This window comes from Anabrus simplex, chromosome 1 (genome assembly GCF_040414725.1).
Source record: "Anabrus simplex isolate iqAnaSimp1 chromosome 1, ASM4041472v1, whole genome shotgun sequence".
In the NCBI taxonomy this organism is placed as follows: Eukaryota; Metazoa; Arthropoda; class Insecta; order Orthoptera; family Tettigoniidae; genus Anabrus; species Anabrus simplex.
Window position 1 is genome coordinate 1,688,424,247 of NC_090265.1, and position 20,135 is coordinate 1,688,444,381.

The window sequence follows — 20,135 nt, forward strand, 5'->3', positions numbered from 1 at the left end:
TAACGGAGCGATAGGAGATGAGATCGGTGCCAAGTTTCACAGTATAATACAGAGGAATCCGACTGGAAGGATGCTTTGGCCATTGCTGCTATTCTCGAAGGCAAAGACGAATCACCACCACCAGGTTTCACCCCAGCAGAGCTAGCTGCTCTTGCATACTGTCCCCTGACCTCCTGTGAAGTGGAAAGATGATTTCCTCAATTTAAAAATATATTAGCCGCTAACAAGCAAAGTGTTCACAATTTGGAACAATATCTCGTTATCCATTGTAACATGTGCTAACAGTCATTTGAAGTGTCCGGTTGACATAATTATTGTCTAGAAGAGATGACAGTATTTTCAATTGAATTAATAATAATAATAATAATAATAATAATAATAATAATAATAATAATAATAATAATAATAATAATAATAATAATAATAATTGTACAGGGAGGTACACCCCAACGCCGCGCATTTAAATCTTGCGCCTAAAAGAACTCCTCTACTGGAAGAACCGTGAACTTGAAACTAGACCTACTTAAACCTTTACTCAGAAGATGTCACTACAGAAATCTGATGAAATTTTGTTATTTTGAAGTTTTGCCTGAACTGACCGTATTTCTACTTGTTTTGTTTGCCCTTCATCAAAAAGTGTGGACATTCTTCCATAGATGTCACTATATAAACTATGACCATGCACCCTGGTGCGAAGTGAATGAACTTTTTTTTTTTGAAGAAGTTTTGTATTCATAAGTTTTTTACTAATTGATGTTCATTTATTTTTCTTTCCCCCAGTTTTGAATTTAGCCAATCACGAATTTCTGTAATTAATTTTCCGCCCATCACAGGCTTCTTCCTCGATTTTGAGTGTAACCTTTAAATTCACCAATAAATATAGAGGGTGTGGCTGGTTTATTCGTGAAAGGTCTCGAACCTTCCCCGAGGGTTTATAAACTGCGGATTTTCTCGTCTCTTGGCCAATTCATCGTCAGCTTACTAAGTGTGTATGTGTCAAGCAGGAGGCGGGAGGCCTCTTTCACCAGGCAACAGTTCTTCGACCAGGTAATGGCCACATAACATCTTTATTTCTTGCTAGCTCCGCAGTTTAACCCGAGGGCAAAGGTCCGAATCATTAACTATGTAACCTTCTTTTCTAAAAATGTAATTCTCTGCTGGCGTATGTAATTAATTCATAAAATCTTTAACTGTAAATCGGGGATAGAGAGTGATGTACCATCTCGAGCTCCCCTTCATATTGGTTTGAGGTGACTACGTTTTGTAACTGGCTTTCTTCCTTTCCGTAAAGTCTTAATTTATTCTTATACGCGTCACCTCCATAGTTTGGGAATAGCCCCTGTTTCATCGGCCTAGTGCCCCTTAGGTTTTAAGAATTCATATCTTAACTGTAATTTCGTTTTACACCAAGGCCCTATCGGTTGGGTACGAGATACCCATGCTTCAATTTGTAAGTTGGGCCATGGAAGGCCAAAAGGTGTAAAATAATTTTGGTGTTGCCTTGAGTAGGCTTGAGAACTGAGAGCACGACAGCTCTTTTCTAGTGTTGTAAAAGTGCCTCTGGGAGGCTTGTTATTGTGAGTTGGGAGCAAGCGCTCCACGTACGGAGGGATTTCTGCCCTTGTGTAAATTTTGTTTTGGTAAATTTGTGCTAGGGGCTCGAAAAAATTGTAAAACTAGGGGCTTGTAGCCCAAGAGAGTTAAAGTACTGTAATCTTGGATTTTTCTACTTTTGTCATTGTTATCTCACTAAGTGAAAATTTGTTAACTTGTTGCTTTTCAAAAAGATAACCTTTCATTATGCAGCCAGTCCCTGCTATGAATGGTGTGAAAATGTTGCTCATAGGGTCAGCTGGTGCATGCATTTCAGTGGGCTTGGCAGACTGATATGTAATAGCAAATTCTGGCTTGGTGAGGAAAGCAACGGGAAACTACCTCACTCCTCATTTCCCTAGTACGCCTCTTCAGTGATGCCTATTCCATCTATGACAGCTGTTGGCGGAGCTGTTGAGAATCTAACCAGCCTCCGGGCTAAGGACTAAACATGCATACACAACCTTCAATTTCAGTTTTAAATTCTTTCTTGGCATTCTAGTTAGACCCATTCACCCCGGCACCTTATTTCACCTCTGCGTTCCACGGGTAACCCCGTAATAATAATAATAATAATATAATATATATATAATTATATAATTATATTATTATTATTATTATTATTATTATTATTATTATTATTATTATTATTATTATTATTTTACCTTTTCCTGATTTTGGTGACCACGCGTGTCATGACGTAAAACCTTCAGCTGAAAACGAAGTGGCATGATTCACATATGACGCTAATTTTAAATGCTAAGGAGATGGTATATTCAGTTGTTTTAGTGTACATTTTTGCCATTTTAGTTCCTATTTTGCTATTTTAAGTGCATATGTCCCTGATTATGTTGGGTATGTTTAGTGCCTATCAATACTCTCCCTACCCGTAACATTCTATGGTTCCTATACCACTACAAAAATAGCTTCGGTGCAGGCACAGTAGTAGAGATCAGTAGTCTTCTCCGGGAAAACAGCCGGTCCAAGGGCATGACAGCCAGCAGGCTCGACGTTTATGTCTGCAGGTGGACAGACAAGAACGTGCACCTGCTCTCAATGTAGTGTGCAATATTTCTAGATGATATCTGTGGACCAGACAGATTAATGTTGAAGATTTCGTTGCTCGCCAAAATATCCACGCTTAACGAGAGTACCAGCGTGGAGTACAAGAGTATGGTTCCCACGCCAGGATACAACAACAGTTGGATTGTTCAAAATTACCAAAGGAACTTGCCTATCACCACTTTCTTGCTGTACCTGTTGCCTTGACCATACCTCAAAATTTTTAACTACAGGAGTTTCAAAACGGGGACCATTTCGTCCACGGCAGTGCAATGTTAATAGTTCCATTTATTTTATTCACTACTGTTACAACCAGTAGAATAATTACAACAATCCCAAGAAAGAAGACACAAGGAGAATTTTCAAGTTTTAAAAACAGAGATTAATGAAGTGCTACATCTGGTCAGTACTGTTATATGGAGCAGAAACATGGACCTTAAAAGCCGCAAGTATCAAACGACTTGCCGCCTTTGAAATGTGGTTGCACAGAAGAATGCTTAGAATACCCTGGACAGATATGATAACAAACGATGAAGTCCTAAGGAGAGCTAGGACAAAGCAAGAACTAATAACAACTATAAAAGTTCGCAAAACAGCTTATCTAGGCCACATATTAAGAGGAAACAAATATGGCCTCATAAAACTCATTCTCCAAGGTAAAATAGAAGGGAAACGGCGAGTTGGCAGACCAGAGATAACATGGTTACACAACATCAAGCAGTGGACCGGTATTGAGACAACTGATAGACTCTTCCGACTAGCAGAAGACAGAAAAACTTTCTCCAGAGTAATCGCCGACGTCTGGGCAACCAGATATGGCACTTGAAGAAGAAGAAAAACGTATAATTAATATTTTTGATTTGATTTTTATCTGTAAATTTTATATTTGTGTCTAGTTTCAGTATGTACTGTATATACTCTTATTATTAGTGTTATATTTTTATTTTGTGATATCTTCACATCTTGACTTTAACACAAGGTCTGGTTTGAAATCTGCAATTCTCTGAAAACAAGGGTTTGAAAGTAAACTGTACGTTGTTGTGAGGCACAAGACCTTTCTCTCCCACAGACTTACAATGCACCTAGGTGTTTAATTATTGTGACAAAAGTGCGAAAATATTACATGCGTTAAAGCAAGTGCAAAGGACTTGATAAAGAAGAAAGATCTACATATTGTAAAACCACTCGATATAAAAGCAATGCAGTTCTTGAAAATAAACAGGGATAGTGAGGGCGGGTTTTGGTGGTGTAGTGCAGATTAGTCCTGGGGTCCATTGTGTACGGTTGCTATCATCTCTCTGCGCCAAAACTTAAAACTGAATGTCCCGTGGCTATGATCACGATATCAACAGTCACATAAAACTACTTGTCCCGTGACTATGATCACGATATCAACAGTCACATGAAACTGAAAGTCCCGTGGCTATGATCACGATATCAACAATCACATAAAACTGAAAGTCCCGTGGCTATGATCACGATATCAACAGTCACTTAAAACTACTTGTCCCGTGACTATGATCACGATATCAACAGTCACATGAAACTGAATGTCCCGTGGCTATGATCACGATATCAACAGTCACATAAAACTGAATGTCCCGTGGCTATGATCACGATATCAACAGTAACATAAAACTACTTGTCCCGTGGCTATGATCACGATATCAACAGTCACATAAAACTGAAAGTCCCGTGGCTATGATCACGATATCAACAGTCACATAAAACTGAAAGTCCCGTGACTATGATCACGATATCAACAGTCACTTAAAACTACTTGTCCTGTGGCTATGATCACGATATCAACAGTCACATAAAACTGAAAGTCCCGTGACTATGATCACGATATCAACAGTCACATAAAACTGAAAGTCCCATGGCGATGATCACGATATCAACAGTAACATAAAACTGCTTGTCCTGTGGCTATGATCACGATATCAACAGTCACATAAAACTGAAAGTCCCGTGACTATGATCACGATATCAACAGTCACATAAAACTGAAAGTCCCATGGCGATGATCACGATATCAACAGTCACATGAAACTGAATGACCCGTGACTATGATCACGATATAAACAGTCACTTAAAACTACTTGTCCCGTGGCTATGATCACGATATCAACAGTCACTTAAAACTACTTGTCCTGTGGCTATGATCACGATATCAACAGTCACATGAAACTGAATGTCCCGTGACTATGATCACGATATCAACAGTCACATGAAACTGAATGTCCCGTGGCTATGATCACGATATCAACAGTCACATAAAACTGAAAGTCCCATGGCGAAGATCACGATATCAACAGTCACATAAAACTGAAAGTCCCGTGACTATGATCACGATATCAACAGTCACTTAAAACTACTTGTCCTGTGGCTATGATCACGATATCAACAGTCACTTAAAACTTAATGTTCCGTGACTATGATCACGATATCAACAGTCACATGAAACTGAATGTCCCGTGACTATGATCACGATATAAACAGTCACTTAAAACTACTTGTCCTGTGGCTATGATCACGATATCAACAGTCACATGAAACTGAATGTCCCGTGACTATGATCACGATATCAACAGTCACATGAAACTGAATGTCCCGTGGCTATGATCACGATATCAACAGTCACATGAAACTGAATGTCCCGTGGCTATGATCACGATATCAAAAGTCACATGAAACTGAATGTCCTGTGGCTATGATCACGATATCAACAGTCACATGAAACTGAATGTCCCGTGACTATGATCACGATATCAACAGTCACATAAAACTGAATGTCCCGTGGCTATGATCACGATATCAACAGTGATGTAAAACTACAAGTTTGCTTGCTAACCATACTACTAATACACAGGTAATTATCAGACCTTGAAGACGATTGTTGAGTTCATTTTATCATCTAGTTCTTGATGTTGTTGAATTAATGACGTGGACGAGTCAGAAGATGTTCAGCGGCGCCAAGAGGTTGGCGGGAGAGGAATGTTGCTCGCAGGTAACTCAATGCCAGCCAGTGGTGACGTCACGATCAGCTGATTCCAAGACGGCTGAACCGCAGGTGACTCCCATCTCAGAGTTACAGAAGTAAATTATGGTTGCCGTGTCCGGCGGCATGGACACAGCCCATTTGGGCACCCCAAGCCAAGCCTACAGGAAAGTAATATGACTCAATATTTCGGTTTTAGTTGATTTTATTATCGCTCTGCAACATTAACATTTGTAATGTGAGATTACGAAATGAATTGTTAAAAGCTTTTTTTATTTTAATTTGTGGTGTAATAATCAATTATAAGTCTAGGTAAAAGCATTAATTATAACCTGAATATTTTATTAACTCATTCATTGACTTGGAAAGATCTTCTAGGACACGGGTATCAAATATACTGCCAGCGATTTAATTACGGATGAGTCGCAGTAAAATATGAAGTTTCTATTAAGAATGACTTTAATGATGTTTTGCCTAAATGAACCTGGTATAAGTAAATAAGTAAATAGGCCGCCTCTGTGGGGTAGTGGGTAGTGTGATTAACTGCCATCCTCGAAGGCCCGGGTTCCATTCCCAGCTCTGACACGAAATTTGAAAAGTAGTACGAGGACTGGAACGGGGTCCACTCAGCCTGAGGAGGACAACTAAGTAGAGGGGTTGGGGGTTCGCTTCCCATCTCACACATCCTCGAAGTGGTTTTCCGTGGTTTCCCACTTCTCCTCCAGGCAAATGCCTGGATTGTACCTAATTTAAGGCCAAGGCCCTTCCTTACCTCTTCCTTATCTATCCTAGCCAATGTTCCCACCGGTGGGATCCCTCTTTAAGTCTGCGAAAAACCACCCCCTGGAGGGTAAACGGATTAAATAAATAAATTAATTAATTAATTAAATAAATAAATAAATAAATAAATAAAGTGACATAACAGGATACCTCGTGATTCATTATATTTTATTAGGGCTGTGTGCCGTGGCCGTATTATTGATACCCGCCTCCCTCCTGAAGTTCCTCAGTGATGCACCTCGATGAGGGCGAGCATTGTCGTCGACGAAAGGGTTTCAGTTCCATGTTCATCCCTGAAAGGTTGTGGAAATGGTCGAAAAATTTCATCGGTGTACCGCTGGGGCGTGCATAATCCCAAACTAAAGCATGCACGTCTTGAACATGAGTGTCCTCGGCGACATTGTTTGGTGGTGTTTGTTTATATTCTGTAGTTCAGCGTATGCCCGTCCTGACCAGGAAAGGTCAGCATAGACAACTTACATAGGCTTATCGATGGCTCTCTCTAAAATTTTTGCATGAGTTCTTCTTCTCTTCAACGAAGCATCCTAAAATTCAAGTTTCGAATGGGATCAGGAATGCGATTGTAGTGAGAATATCACCAAGAAGGGCTAATGAGTTATATATACCCTGAGTCAGTAAAATATTGCCTCAAGCTATGGCATGTCAACCGAGAAATAAGTATGGTATATCCTAACATTCTATCTCGATACGAAATAATATGCAACCGCATGTACACTGACTGACAGACCAAATGCAACACCAAGGAGAAGTGGTTCGAAAGGGATGAAAGTTGGGGAAAAAGCAGAGTAGGCACGAAAGAATAATTGATGTTTATTTCAAACCGATATGCAGGTTACACAATGCGCACGGCATCGACTCAGTAGGATGTAGGACCACCGCGAGCGGCGATGCACGCAGAAACACGTCGAGGTACAGAGTCAATAAGAATGCGGATGGTGTCCTGAGGGATGGTTCTCCATTCTCTGTCAACCATTTGCCACAGTTGGTCGTCCGTACGAGGCTGGGGCAGAGTTTGCAAACGTCGTCCAATGAGATCCCACACGTGTTCGATTGGAGAGAGATCCGGAGAGTACGCTGGCCACGGAAGCATCTGTACACCTCGTAGAGCCTGTTGGGAGATGCGAGCAGTGTGTAGGCGGGCATTATCCTGCTGAAACAGAGCATTGGGCAGCCCCTGAAGGTACGGGAGTGCCACCGGCCGCAGCACATGCTGCACGTAGCGGTGGGCATTTAACCATTTAACGTGCCTTGAATACGCACTAGAGGTGACGTGGAATCATACGCAATAGCGCCCCAAACCATGATGCCGCGTTGTCTAGCGGTAGGGCGCTCCACAGTTACTGCCAGATTTGACCTTTCTCCACGCCGACGCCACACTCGTCTGCGGTGACTATCACTGACAGAACAGAAGCGTGACTCATCGGAGAACACGACGTTCCGCCATTCCCTCATCCAAGTCGCTCTAGCCCGGCACCATGCCAGGCGTGCACGTCTATGCTGCGGAGTCAATGGTAGTCTTCTTTCGGACGCCGGGAGTGCAGGCCTCCTTCAACCAATCGACGGGAAATTGTTCTGGTCGATATTGGAACAGCCAGGGTGTCTTGCACATGCTGAAGAATGGCGGTTGACGTGGCGTGCGGGGCTGCCACCGCTTGGCGGCGGATGCGCCGATCCTCGCGTGCTGACGTCACTCGGGCTGCGCCTGGACCCCTCGCACGTGCCACATGTCCCTGCGCCAACCATCTTCGCCACAGGCGCTGCACCGTGGACACATCCCTATGGGTATCGGCTGCGATTTGACGAAGCGACCAACCTGCCCTTCTCAGCCCGATCACCATACCCCTCGTAAAGTCGTCTGTCTGCTGGAAATGCCTCCGTTGATGGCGGCCTGGCATTCTTAGCTATACACGTGTCCTGTGGCACACGACAACACGTCCTACAATGACTGTCGGCTGAGAAATCACGGTACGAAGTGGGCCATTCGCCAACGCCGTGTCCCATTTATCGTTCGCTACGTGCGCAGCACAGCGGCGCATTTCACATCATGAGCATACCTCAGTGACGTCAGTCTACCCTGCAATTGGCATAAAGTTCTGACCACTCCTTCTTGGTGTTGCATTTGCTCTGTCAGTCCGTGTATATTGAAAAGTGATGACGCACAACATTTATTACATAAAAATATGGATAACGTGGAGGACAAACGCTTACAAGCGCTTTGCCACTCAACTGTCAGACTCCGACTGGGGGGATGGGGCTGGGGGAAGCGCAAGTGTATAATACTATTCGTTTTTTTCACATACTGTTTTATGAGTAATTTCCCTGGCCTGATGAAACCCTATTCCTAAGACTGGACCTCGAAATATTCAACACTATGTGTTTGATGTAATAAGGTCCAATTGAATTTGTTTCAGATCCTATGGACAGCACTGTCCCTGGCACTAGGACTGGAGATACGAGGGGAGATCATCAGAGGTGTGCCTTGCATCAAGCGATTCCATCAGCTCTTCTGTCCTACCGCAGGCAGCAGCTATCCCATGTGAGTATAAACTATACGATATTCAAGTACGACGTACAACCTTAGCACAAGACTTATTCTTCAGCTCATAATTCCAGGATCTCGGTGAAAACAAAAATTCTCCTCCATCATATCTCTTCTTTCTTTTCTTTTTTTTTTTTACCGTTTACCCTCCAGGGTTGGCCATTATCCCGGACTCAGCGAGGGGGACCCACCTTTACCGCCTCAAGGGCAGTGTCCTGGAACGTGAGGTACTTGGTCGACGATACAACTGAAATGGAGGACCAGTACGTCACAGCGACACAGATAGGTCTTGAGGCGACGATGGGAGGTAGGAATGGGCTAGGAGTGGGAAGGAAGCGGCCGTGGCCTTAATCAAGGTACAGCCGCAGCATTTGCCTGGTGTGAAAGTGGGAAACCACGGAAAACTATCTTCAGGGCTGCCGAAATTGGGGTTCTAACCCACTATCTCCCGCATGCAAGCTCACAGCTGCACGCCCGTAACCGCAGGGCCCTTTGGCCATTTATCGTTTTTTGCCCTTTTGTCCTTTATCCATTTTGCACTTTTTACCCTTTCAACATTTAGCCCTTTTGCCTTTATGCTGCCTCACCTGCTATGCTGAACAGGGGCCTTGCGGAGGGATGGAAAGATTGGATGGGATAGACAAGGAACAGGGAAGGAAGCGGCCGTGGCCTTAAGTTAGGTACCATGCTAGCATTTGTCTGGAGGAGGAGTGGGAAACCACGGAAAACCACTTCCAGGATGGCTGAGGTGGAAATCGAACCACCCTCTACACAGTTGACCTCCCGAGGCTGAGTGGACCCCGTTCCAGCCCTCGTACCACTTTTAAAATTTCGTGGCAGAACCGGGAATCGAACCCTGGCCTCCGGGGGTGGCAGCTAATCACACTAAACACTACACCACAGAGGCGGACACCTCATAATTCTACTTACGAATAAAATACATTTCTCCATTTGGCTTGTGAATGTCTTGCCGCGTTACCTGAGTAGGGAACAGAAGCCTCCAATAGCTCGAATATTTGGGCTATCGTTAACCGATGAAAAGGCCAGGAACAGTTCTCCGACCACTGCTGACCGCTCAGTCCTTGGCTTCTTCTTTAAACGTTACTCCGAATGAGTTAGGGAGTTTCTTTTGCCCAGCGACGATATATATATACAACACATTATTGTTATTATTGGGAAACAGGGTGGTGCAGCGGCTTAGCTGCTTGCCTGTCATCCTGGCGACCGTGCTTTGATTCCTAGTGCGTGGTGTCTGAAAGGACATGCGACCTTAAATCCCAGGTCACAGCTCTTTCATGCCTCAGTGTGTGCAGCAACCCTAAGTAAGCGGGATAAGCTAGGATGATGATGATGATGATTTTTTCACAATTTGCTTTACGTCGCACCGACACAGATAGGTCTTATGGCGACGATGGGATAATGAAAGGCCTAGAAGTGGGAAGGAATCCGCCGTGGCCTTAATTAAGGTACAGGTTCGAACCACACATCCGCAGCCCTGATGATGGTTTTCCGTGGTTTCCCATTTTCACACCAGGCAAATGCTGGGGCTGTACCTTAATTCAGGCCACGGCCGCTTCCTTAGCACTCCTAACCCCTTGCTCCCCCATCGTCGCCATAAGCCCTATCTGTGTCCTTGCGACTAAAAGCAACTTGTAAAAGAAAATGAAGATACATCCCCAGCATTTGTCTAGTGTGAAAATAGGAAACCACGGAAAACCACGTTCAAGGCTGCCGACAGTGGGGTTCGAACCCACTATCTCCCGGATGCAAGATCACAGCTGCGCGCCTGTAACCTCACAGCCAACTCACCCGGTGGTGATGATGATGATGATGATAATGATAATTATAGTTAATATTACTTTACATTCAGCAATAATCATTCCCTGCTTCTGGTATTATCGCAATATACTCGTTCTTCGTACGGATTTATGAGCAAGGATAAAAGTGTGTGTTGTAGACAATATTTACGATCTTCTCATTGGGTGTTACGCGCTCTCGACACTCGAGAGCACGGCACCTAGATAATGACACAGAAAGAAATGTGAATTACAAACCTACTAAATATGATACGATTTTTCTTTACGTCGTCTAATTGCGACGATGGGATAGGAAATGTCTAGGAGTGGGAAGAAAGTGACCGTGGCCTTAATTACGAGATAGCCCCAGCAATTGACTGATATGAAAATGGGAAACTACGGAAAACTGTCATCAGGGCTGCCGACAGTGGGGTACAAAATATGAATCCTATACCTACAAAATAGTAAAAAGATAGATGATGATGATGATGATGATGATGATGATGATGATGATGATGATAATTATGATGATGAAACTGAACGGAGCAAGTGGCCGCGGATTTACGGGCACGCAGTTTGCATTCGGGAGATAGTGGGTTCGAACACCACTGTCGGAGGCTCTGAACGTGGCTTCCCGTGGTTTCCGATTTTCACACAAGGCTACATCTTAATTAAGTCCACGGTCGCTTCCTTCCCACTTCTAGCCTTCCTATCCCATCGTCGCCACAAGACATTTGTGTCGGTGCGATGTAAAGCAAATTGTTAACAATTAAAAAGTTCGTAAAAAATCAATTAACGTCTCAATAAAGGAATCTACAAAAAATCACTTCGCACTTTTATTACAGCTAATAAAAGTCCTAAAATAAACGTTGAAAAAAGCACACGGGCAGTCACTTTAGCAGTTTTATATGAAGACACATTTTCTGACCTAATTATAACGAATGCTGCACGGCAACACGCAACCTTCTAGTTTTTCCTTCATTTTTTTATCACTACGAAAAAATATCAGTGTTTTCCTTGAGACTGGCGTTCTGTGAAGTAACTGTAATTTCATTAATATGTGTTTTTTTTTAATTTGTAATTGAGTAAAATATTTCTCAGGTAATGTAATGCAGCCCAATTACTTTTTCCTTGTACTTTTCCCATCACTTATTGTAAGGAGTTGTAACTTTATATTCTGAATCACGTTTGTACAGCGAAACACAGACAGGAATGTGGGTGAATGCCGTCAGCTTGTAAATTTAGACACTCAATTAAGTTTTACTTCCGACAGTAAGATGTTTATTGACCTTCGTGAAGTCGCCCGGGAGCAAGGTGGCTCTCTACCAGCAAGCCCTTAAGTGTGTCAGTATACCGATCATTCTAACAGCAATCAATTCAATTAGCGTGGCTTGTCCTTCAGCAGCGGTTACCTCTTCATCTATAATAACAGTATACCCGCTCACACTTTACTCTCCAATCGCCCGGGTTAACTAGCTAGCTGTACGAGATCCACAAGTCGACCTTCTTCTTCTTCTTCTTCTTCTTCTTCTTCTTCTTCTTCTTCTTCTTCTTTTATTTCGTCATTTCCCACTCAAGTAGGATTAGCTTTCTTGCTCACTCTCCTCCAGTATCTTGTATCTTGGACCTATTTACATCAGCAATGGCGTTTTGTCATTTATTTATTGGCATTAGCAAAGAAACCACACAGCCAGCTATATTTGTTTTAACTGAATATTTCTACATTTCATCGATTATTGTTTCTCTAGAAAAATCTGAAAAGGTTAATGAATTAATGTTATTGGCTTTACGTCCCACTAACTACTTTTACGCTTTTCAGAGACGCCGAGGTGCCGGAATTTATCCCCCTGTGGGTGGGGGCTGTAGAATAACACCCACGGTATCCCCTGCCTGTCGTAAGAGGCGACTAAAAGGGGCCTCAGGGGCTCTGAACTTTGGAGCTTGGGTTGGCGACCACGGGGCCCTCAGATGAGTCCTGGCATTGCTTCCACTTACTTGTGCCCGACTCCTCACTTTCATCTACCTATCCGACCTCTCTTGGTCAACTCTTGTTCTTTTCCAACCCCGACGCTATTAGGTTTGCGAGGGCTAGGGAGTCTTTCATTTTCACGCCCTTCGTGCCCCTTGTCTTCCTTTGGCCGATACCTTCATTTTTCGAAATGTCGGACCCCTGCCATTTTTCCCTCTGATTAGTGTTATATAGAGGATGGTTGCCTAGTTGTACTTCCTCTTAAAACAATAATCACCATCACCTGCCGGAATTTAGTCCCGCAGGAGTTCTTTTACGTACCGACACGAGCCACTCAGGCCAGCAATCTGGAAAAGAAAACACAACACAGTAAATTAGCTTCTGCCTGTAAAAGATCACCAAAGCTAACCCCACCATCGGCAGCCCTGAGGATGGTTTACGGTGGTTTCCCATTTTCACACCAGACAAGTGCTGGGGAAGTACCTAATTTTTTTTTACAAGTTGCTTTTAGTCGCACCGACACAGATAGTCTTACGGCGACGATGGGACAGCAAGGGGCTAGGAGTGCTAAGGAAGCGGCCGTGGCCTGAATTAAGACAAGGATCGTCACCTTCCGAGTCCTAGCTAGCCCTTCCCCATCCTTGTATCGCCAGAAACGTTCGATGTGTTAGAACGACATTGAAACACTAGCAAATCAATGTATATAAAATAAAGAGTTTCTGTCTGCACGTCGCTCGGAATTTAAAAAGGATGGTATTTCTTTATCAGTCATGTCCACAGTAACAAGAAAATGCACTTTTTAATTTTCCGTATAGTCTGTCTGTCTGTCTGTCTGTCTGTCTGTCTGTCTGTCTGTCTGTCTGTCTGTCTGTCTGTCTGTCTGTCTGTCTGTCTGTCTGTCTGTCTGTCTGTCTGTCTGTCTGTCTGTCTGTCTGTCTGTCTGTCTGTCTGTCTGTCTGTCTGTCTGTCTGTCTGTCTGTCTGTCTGTACACGCATCATGAGAAAACGGCTGAAGAGAATCGGTATGCAAAGTCGAAGAATAAGTCGCATATAGCCGTTCCTTTGTTGTGTTCTATCCGCGAAACTTCTAGTGACACTTCGGTCTTACGCGGGTGAGGAGTAAGGAGGGAGCTACAACGGTTCCAGTAATACTGCGAACTGAATGGAAATGAAATCTGAATTGAATCGATAGTATGATCGATCGATACGAATGTTCTGAACCGTCGTTTCCGTGTAGTTCCAGGTTGTTCCTGTGATATACTTTGATTTTCCTCGCTCATGTACAAGCTTAACCTATATTTTGACTTTGCTGTATAAATAACAACAGTATTTAAAGTGTTGCAATAATACCGCCAGATGTCTCACGGCGATGCATAATCGATTCATATTTTTTGTGTCAGAGGTTGCCAATACGAATCTCGAAGATAACCGAGGTCTGCCGATTCAGCACTAGTGAGCCGAAATGTCACTAAAAGCTTCGCGGACAGCACGTAGTTTAGAGTATGGAACTCTCTTCGCCTTAACGTCAGGGGCATAAAAAGTTTAAATTGTTTTTACGAATAAAACAAAGTCTGTTTTATCGCTCTAATTTATTTCAGGATGGCCCAATAAATGGTTAAGATTGCAGCAGTAAGGTTTGGACCTGTCAGGACGGCAGCATTGAGGTTAGCGACGTTCTCTTGTCCAAAAAGTGAGGTTAAAGTCTGTCAATATGACAGCTGTCAAAATCACGTGTCTTTGTTTACAAACAATAGCACGTGGCCGATCACGTGGTCTTAAGCCAGATTTACCAACACCGCCTCGCAAGGCTCATTTGAATTCGCCCGCGAAGCAATCTGATTGGCTAAATTCAGTAGCTGTTAAAGTAACAACGGCGTGAGATATCGAATTATTTCTTTGAAATTACGATTCATCAATATGGCCAACCCTCTGACGCTCATATGCCCGATTCACGTAGTTTTCTACCATCTTGTATACACACACACATTTCTATTCACCCATGAATGACCACACTCACAAATTGGTGCCTATTTACTAGTCTCTGTGCCGAGCGACTTGACGGTGCGGTTAAAGGCGCGCAGCTGTGACCTTGCATTCGGGAGATAGCGGGTTCGAACGCGACTGTCGGCAGCATTGAAGATGGTTTTCCGTGGTTTTCCATTCACCAGGCAAATGCTGGACTGTATCTTCATTAAGGTCACAGCCGCTTCCTTCCCACTCCTGGCACATCGACGCCATAAGACCTATCTGTGTCGGTGCGACGTAAAGCAAATTGTAAAAAAATAAAATTTACAAGTCTCTGTCCTCTTGACACAGCGGTACGGTTCGCCGGCATTACCTGATTGACTGGCCTTTCACTTTCGCTCCTGCAAGCTCAGTCACTTTACACACAACAGAGAGGCTCGAACACGAGACTTCTGGCCACCACAACACACGACGATTGTTCCTTGGTTCGACTCCAGAGAAAGTCCAGTAATTCACACAGTCAAACACAGTGAACTACTTAACATTGAAAACTAAACAGCAACAGTGCTAACTTGCAGAATTATACTCCTCACAACAACGACCATTAACAATTCCACGGTAATACACAGATGCAGTACTCCAAGGCAGTACTCACGGAATTCCGCTCCATACGCGATTATACTTTGACTCCAGCGGGGCACAGACGACAACCAGCACAACCGCCGTCAAGCTCCAGTCACTCACTCCACGTCGGTAAGCAGACAATACTCCAAGGCAACACACACACAGAGAGAGAGAGAGAGAGAGAGAGAGTACTCCGCACTCAGTACTCCAACACGACGCCCGGCACTCTGGCACAACTCCTCGTTCAGTCAACACTGGTGTCGCCCCAGTCCAGTTATCGAAATCCAACACTGGCTGGTGGAACACCCACCAAACACTCGACCCTCTAACACTACCACCAATCATCGTTCGAGGCTGCCTTGTATTCATATCTCGATGATCGGTTATTAGAATACTCAGGACTGTGCTAGAGTCTGAATATTCCCGTTTCGTTTTCCAGAAGGTGCAGGGTAAAGCCAGACGAAAAGAACAATACAAGGAAATGCCGTTCATGCCCTCAAGCTAGGAGATCCAAGTTAACACACTGGTACCATCCAGGAAGTACCGAAGAGGTTTACGGCAGGGCTGGAAAGTAATATTATTTTAAGTCATCTCGTCGATGCGTGTCGCCAGTTTGAATGAATCTTAAGGAGTGAATGTCCGTTAATAATAATAATAATAATAATAATAATAATAATAATAATAATAATAATAATCATATGACCTCAGCTACCGTGTGCAGACATTTTAATTTGACCCCATATGGTTGTCTGCTCGTCAATTTCGACGTTCCGTTTTACTCTATTCCTACTAGATGGCAGGCAGAGTAAACCGATTCTCTCTTGGGCGTCTGTGGCTGCGATTTAATGAATTTTGTCGGGTAAACACCAAATGTGTCACCAGAGATCTTTTACATGCCGATATCGTACGATATGGAGTGTCGAATGGACTTTTATCCACCCTTCAAAAATCCGACTACCTCTACCGGGTTTGAACACGCTATCTTGGGATCCGAAGGCCGACACACTTCCACTGATCCACTGAGGCAACTAATGTCCGTTTATTGTGCTTATACAATTTTCTGTCGTGTTACTTCTGATTTGTAAACCGTGCCAATCGTTTCATTTCTACATAAGTACTGCATCCTACATCTGACTTAATCTGCCTTGGTCAGCCTCTACCGTTCTTACCGTCTACACTTCCCTCAAAAACCAACCGAACAAGTCCTGGGTGTCTTAACATGTGTTCTATCAATCTATCTCTCTTTTCATCAAATTTAGCCAGATCGATCTCGTCTCACCAATTCGATTTAGTATCTCTTTATTCGTAATTCGATCTGCCCATCTCACCTTCAGCATTCCTCTGTAACATGACGTTTCAGAAGTTTATATTCTCTTTCTTTCTGAGCTAGTTATCGTCCATGTTTCATTTCCGCACAATGCCACACTCCAGACGAAAGTGTTCAAAAACATATTTCTAATTCCTATATCAATGTTTGAAGTGAGAGCATTTTTTTTTCTAAGAAAGGCCTTCCTTGCTTGTACTAGTTTGCATTTGATGTCCTCCTTACTTCTGCCATCGTTAGTTTATTTACTACCGAAGTAACATCTACTTCCTTTAAGATTTCATTTCCTAATTTTATGTTTCCTGCATCACCTGCCTTCGTTCGACTGCATTCCATTACTTTTGTTTTAGACTTAAGATAAGATTAAGAGTTTATATTTACCTCATGTGTAGACTGTATATTTCGTTTACAAGTTGCGTCACGTCGCACCGACAGAGATATGACAGATAAGGGAGATATGAGTGGGAAGGTGGCGGCCATGGCCTTCGTTAAGGTACTTTTTCTTGCTGTTAAAATGAGAAACGACGGAAAACGATCTGCAGGGCTGCCGAGAGTGACGTTCAAACCCACTACCTCCCAGATGCAAGCTCACAGCTGCGTGCCCCTAACCGCACGGCCAACTAGCTCAGTGTAGAATGTTAAAGAAATGTGGTTAAGGGGAGTTTGAAAGGCCTATCCTGCCAATGTTAAATAACCCAAGATTATGTTCCTATATTTTTGGAACCAATGAAGATACGACTCTAAATTTTTTACAGATGATATTTCTATATTATTTATGTGGACTGAAGCAGAATTAAAATATAGAAACCAAAAGAACGAGATATATTAATATTTTTACACAAAATATTTGTGGATGGACACCCCTCACTTCATGTCTACGGAAACCTGTGCTATGATTCTGCTTCAGTAAGGACAGAAGGATATAATAAAGCATCTCACAAAGTTTCATGTATGTATCACAAGTAGTTTTTCAGATACAGGAACATTAATTGTAAAAAAAGTCATTTTGAGAAAATCAGGTTTAAAACTTCAAATTATAGGAACTCACTCAGATGTTTAAATTAAGGCTCAAAATCACCCCGCAGCATCCTCTTCCTGGTAGCCCGCCTTCTCTAAAAACCTTTTAATTCGCAATGAACTTACTGCTTTGGTGTTGAACTCTGCTGCACGCTGTGCCTTGGCAATTTTTAACTTGTCTAAATGTTGCAGTCCCTTCATAGTATGACGACCAGGGTTGATGTTGAGATGCAATAACACTCTTACTCTTCCCATGTTCCCACCATTGAATGTTAATACAGCATCACTGACTCCCCATTTCAAAGTTCTTAACCCCACAAATTAATACATCTTTGGGCACTCGAGTCCAGATAATATTGTTGAAAAACTCGTTGGGATTCTGAGTGTGAAGGTCTGGATGAGCAAGGTCTCTGTGCATTGGCTTGATAGCTTCCATAACTGCTACAGGTATAGAATTATTGAGCTCAAATTACTCTCCTGAAACTTCAGCCTTCCAGATCCCAATTCTTCAAAATGTTTACCTAATTTAGATTCGCTTCCACTGGTAGGGGGCGTGTCTGTCTTCTTGTTTGGTGTCACATTTTGACAATCTGTTTCTACACTGTTGGCGGATTCTACCTCATGGTCTTGTGTTTTTAGTATGCTGGTTGCCACAAAACTTACGTTTCCCAAATAGACTAGCACTTCTAAGCACATTTATACTTTGTTTACCATAATAAGTACAAATCAGACTACACGGAAGCATTTCCAGTGACCCTAATTCACACGAAATTCAACACTCAATACACAAGAGCAAGCATAGTGGCAGACATACTTGAAAGAGAAGAGTAACGAAAATTGAGCGCCGAGTATTCTCTATCGATAGGCGAAAACCAGAACCTTCTACGTGCAGTAGATTCAGAGATATTCGTAAATAAAGATATGCATGTTCAAAATCAACCAGTCTGACGGATATGCAAGCAATGTTATAAAATTTTAAAAAAAAACCGGGCGAGTTGGCCGTGCGCGTAGAGGCGCGCGGCTGTGAGCTTGTATCCGGGAGATAGTAGGTTCGAATCCCACTATCGGCAGCCCTGAAGATGGTTTTCCGTGGTTTCCCATTTTCACACCAGGCAAATGCTGGGGCTGTACCTTAATTAAGGCCACGGCCGCTTCCTATCAACTCCTAGGCCTTTCCTATCCCACCGTCGCCATAAGACCTATCTGTGTCGGTGCGACGTAAAGCCGCTAGCAAAAAATTAAAAATAAAATACTTCTAGCACTCACACAGAGATAAATTATATACAATTTTAATCATGAAACACTAAATAATATTATAGGAATTATTTTGAAAAATGTCAAAAAATTCACATTTTTGCCTTTCAAGTGTAAGAGAGGGCCATGACTCCTAACTTCACCACTAATAGGCCTATGTTATTGCTCTTACGTCCCACTAATCACTTTTGCGGTTTTCCGAGACGCCGAGGTGCCCATTTTTTTAGGATATATTTAATGTGCCAGTAAATCTACCGACATGAGGCTGACGTATTTGAGCACCTTCAATGCCAAGTTCGGCTCAAAAGACCAGCGCTCTACTGTGCGAATTATTCAGATAATAATAAATCAAACCCCATGGTACAACAGCCCCGAAGGGCCACGGCCTACCAAGCGACCGCTGCTCAGCCCGAAGGCCTGCAGATTACGAGGTGTCATATGGTCAGCACGACGAATCCTCTCGGCCGTTATTCTTGGATTTCTAGACCGGGACCGCTACGTCACAGTCAGATAGTTCCTCAATTGTAATCACGTAGGCTGAGTGGACCTCGAACCAGCACTCAGATACAGTTAAAATCCGTGGCCTGGCTGGAAATCGAACTCGGGCCTCTGGGTAAGAGGCAGGCACGCTACCCTTAGGCCACCAGGCCAGCAATAAGAAGAAAAAGAAGCCCAGTGGATGTCATCCTGTATAAAAGTTTACCCTTGAAGCAAACAAACCACATGTGCCACCAAAGGTGTTGTGGACGTTCTAACTCTACTGTACCGCGCGTACCATAACCCCCATTGTGCTACAGATCCGATGGGCCTTGGCCTACAAAGGGACCGGTGCTCAGCCCGAAGGCCTACACATTACGAGGTTATTCTTGGCTTCCTAGACCGTGATCGCTGTCTCATCGTCAGTCAGCTCCCCTATTGGGTTCACGTAGCCTGGGTGGACCTCAAACCCGGGACCTCCCGGTGAGCGGCAGGATCGTTCCCCCTAGACGTGGGACCGGTTGTGCGTACCAATCTTGTCCGACTCGTTGGCTGAACGGTCAGCGTACTGGCCTTCGGTTCAGAGGGTCCCGGGTTCGATTCCCTACCGGGTCGAGGATTTTAACCTTAATTGGTTAATTCCAATGGCACGGGGGCTGGGTGTATGTGTTGTCTTCATCATCATTTCATCCCCATCATGACGCGCAGGTCGC

At 43.4% G+C, this 20,135-nt stretch overlaps 1 protein-coding gene across 2 annotated transcripts in view; it reads left to right on the forward strand.

The window, feature by feature from the left end:
• The window catches only part of spz3 (Spaetzle domain-containing protein 3), a 332,542-nt gene that overhangs the window by 255,189 nt on the left and 57,218 nt on the right, over window positions 1–20,135 (forward strand). For both annotated transcript variants that reach the window (XM_067138414.2, XM_067138415.2), the window contains exon 2: window positions 8,869–8,993. In XM_067138414.2, coding sequence (XP_066994515.1) covers window positions 8,869–8,993 — 125 coding nt within the window. The remainder of the gene's footprint in view (window positions 1–8,868; window positions 8,994–20,135) is intronic.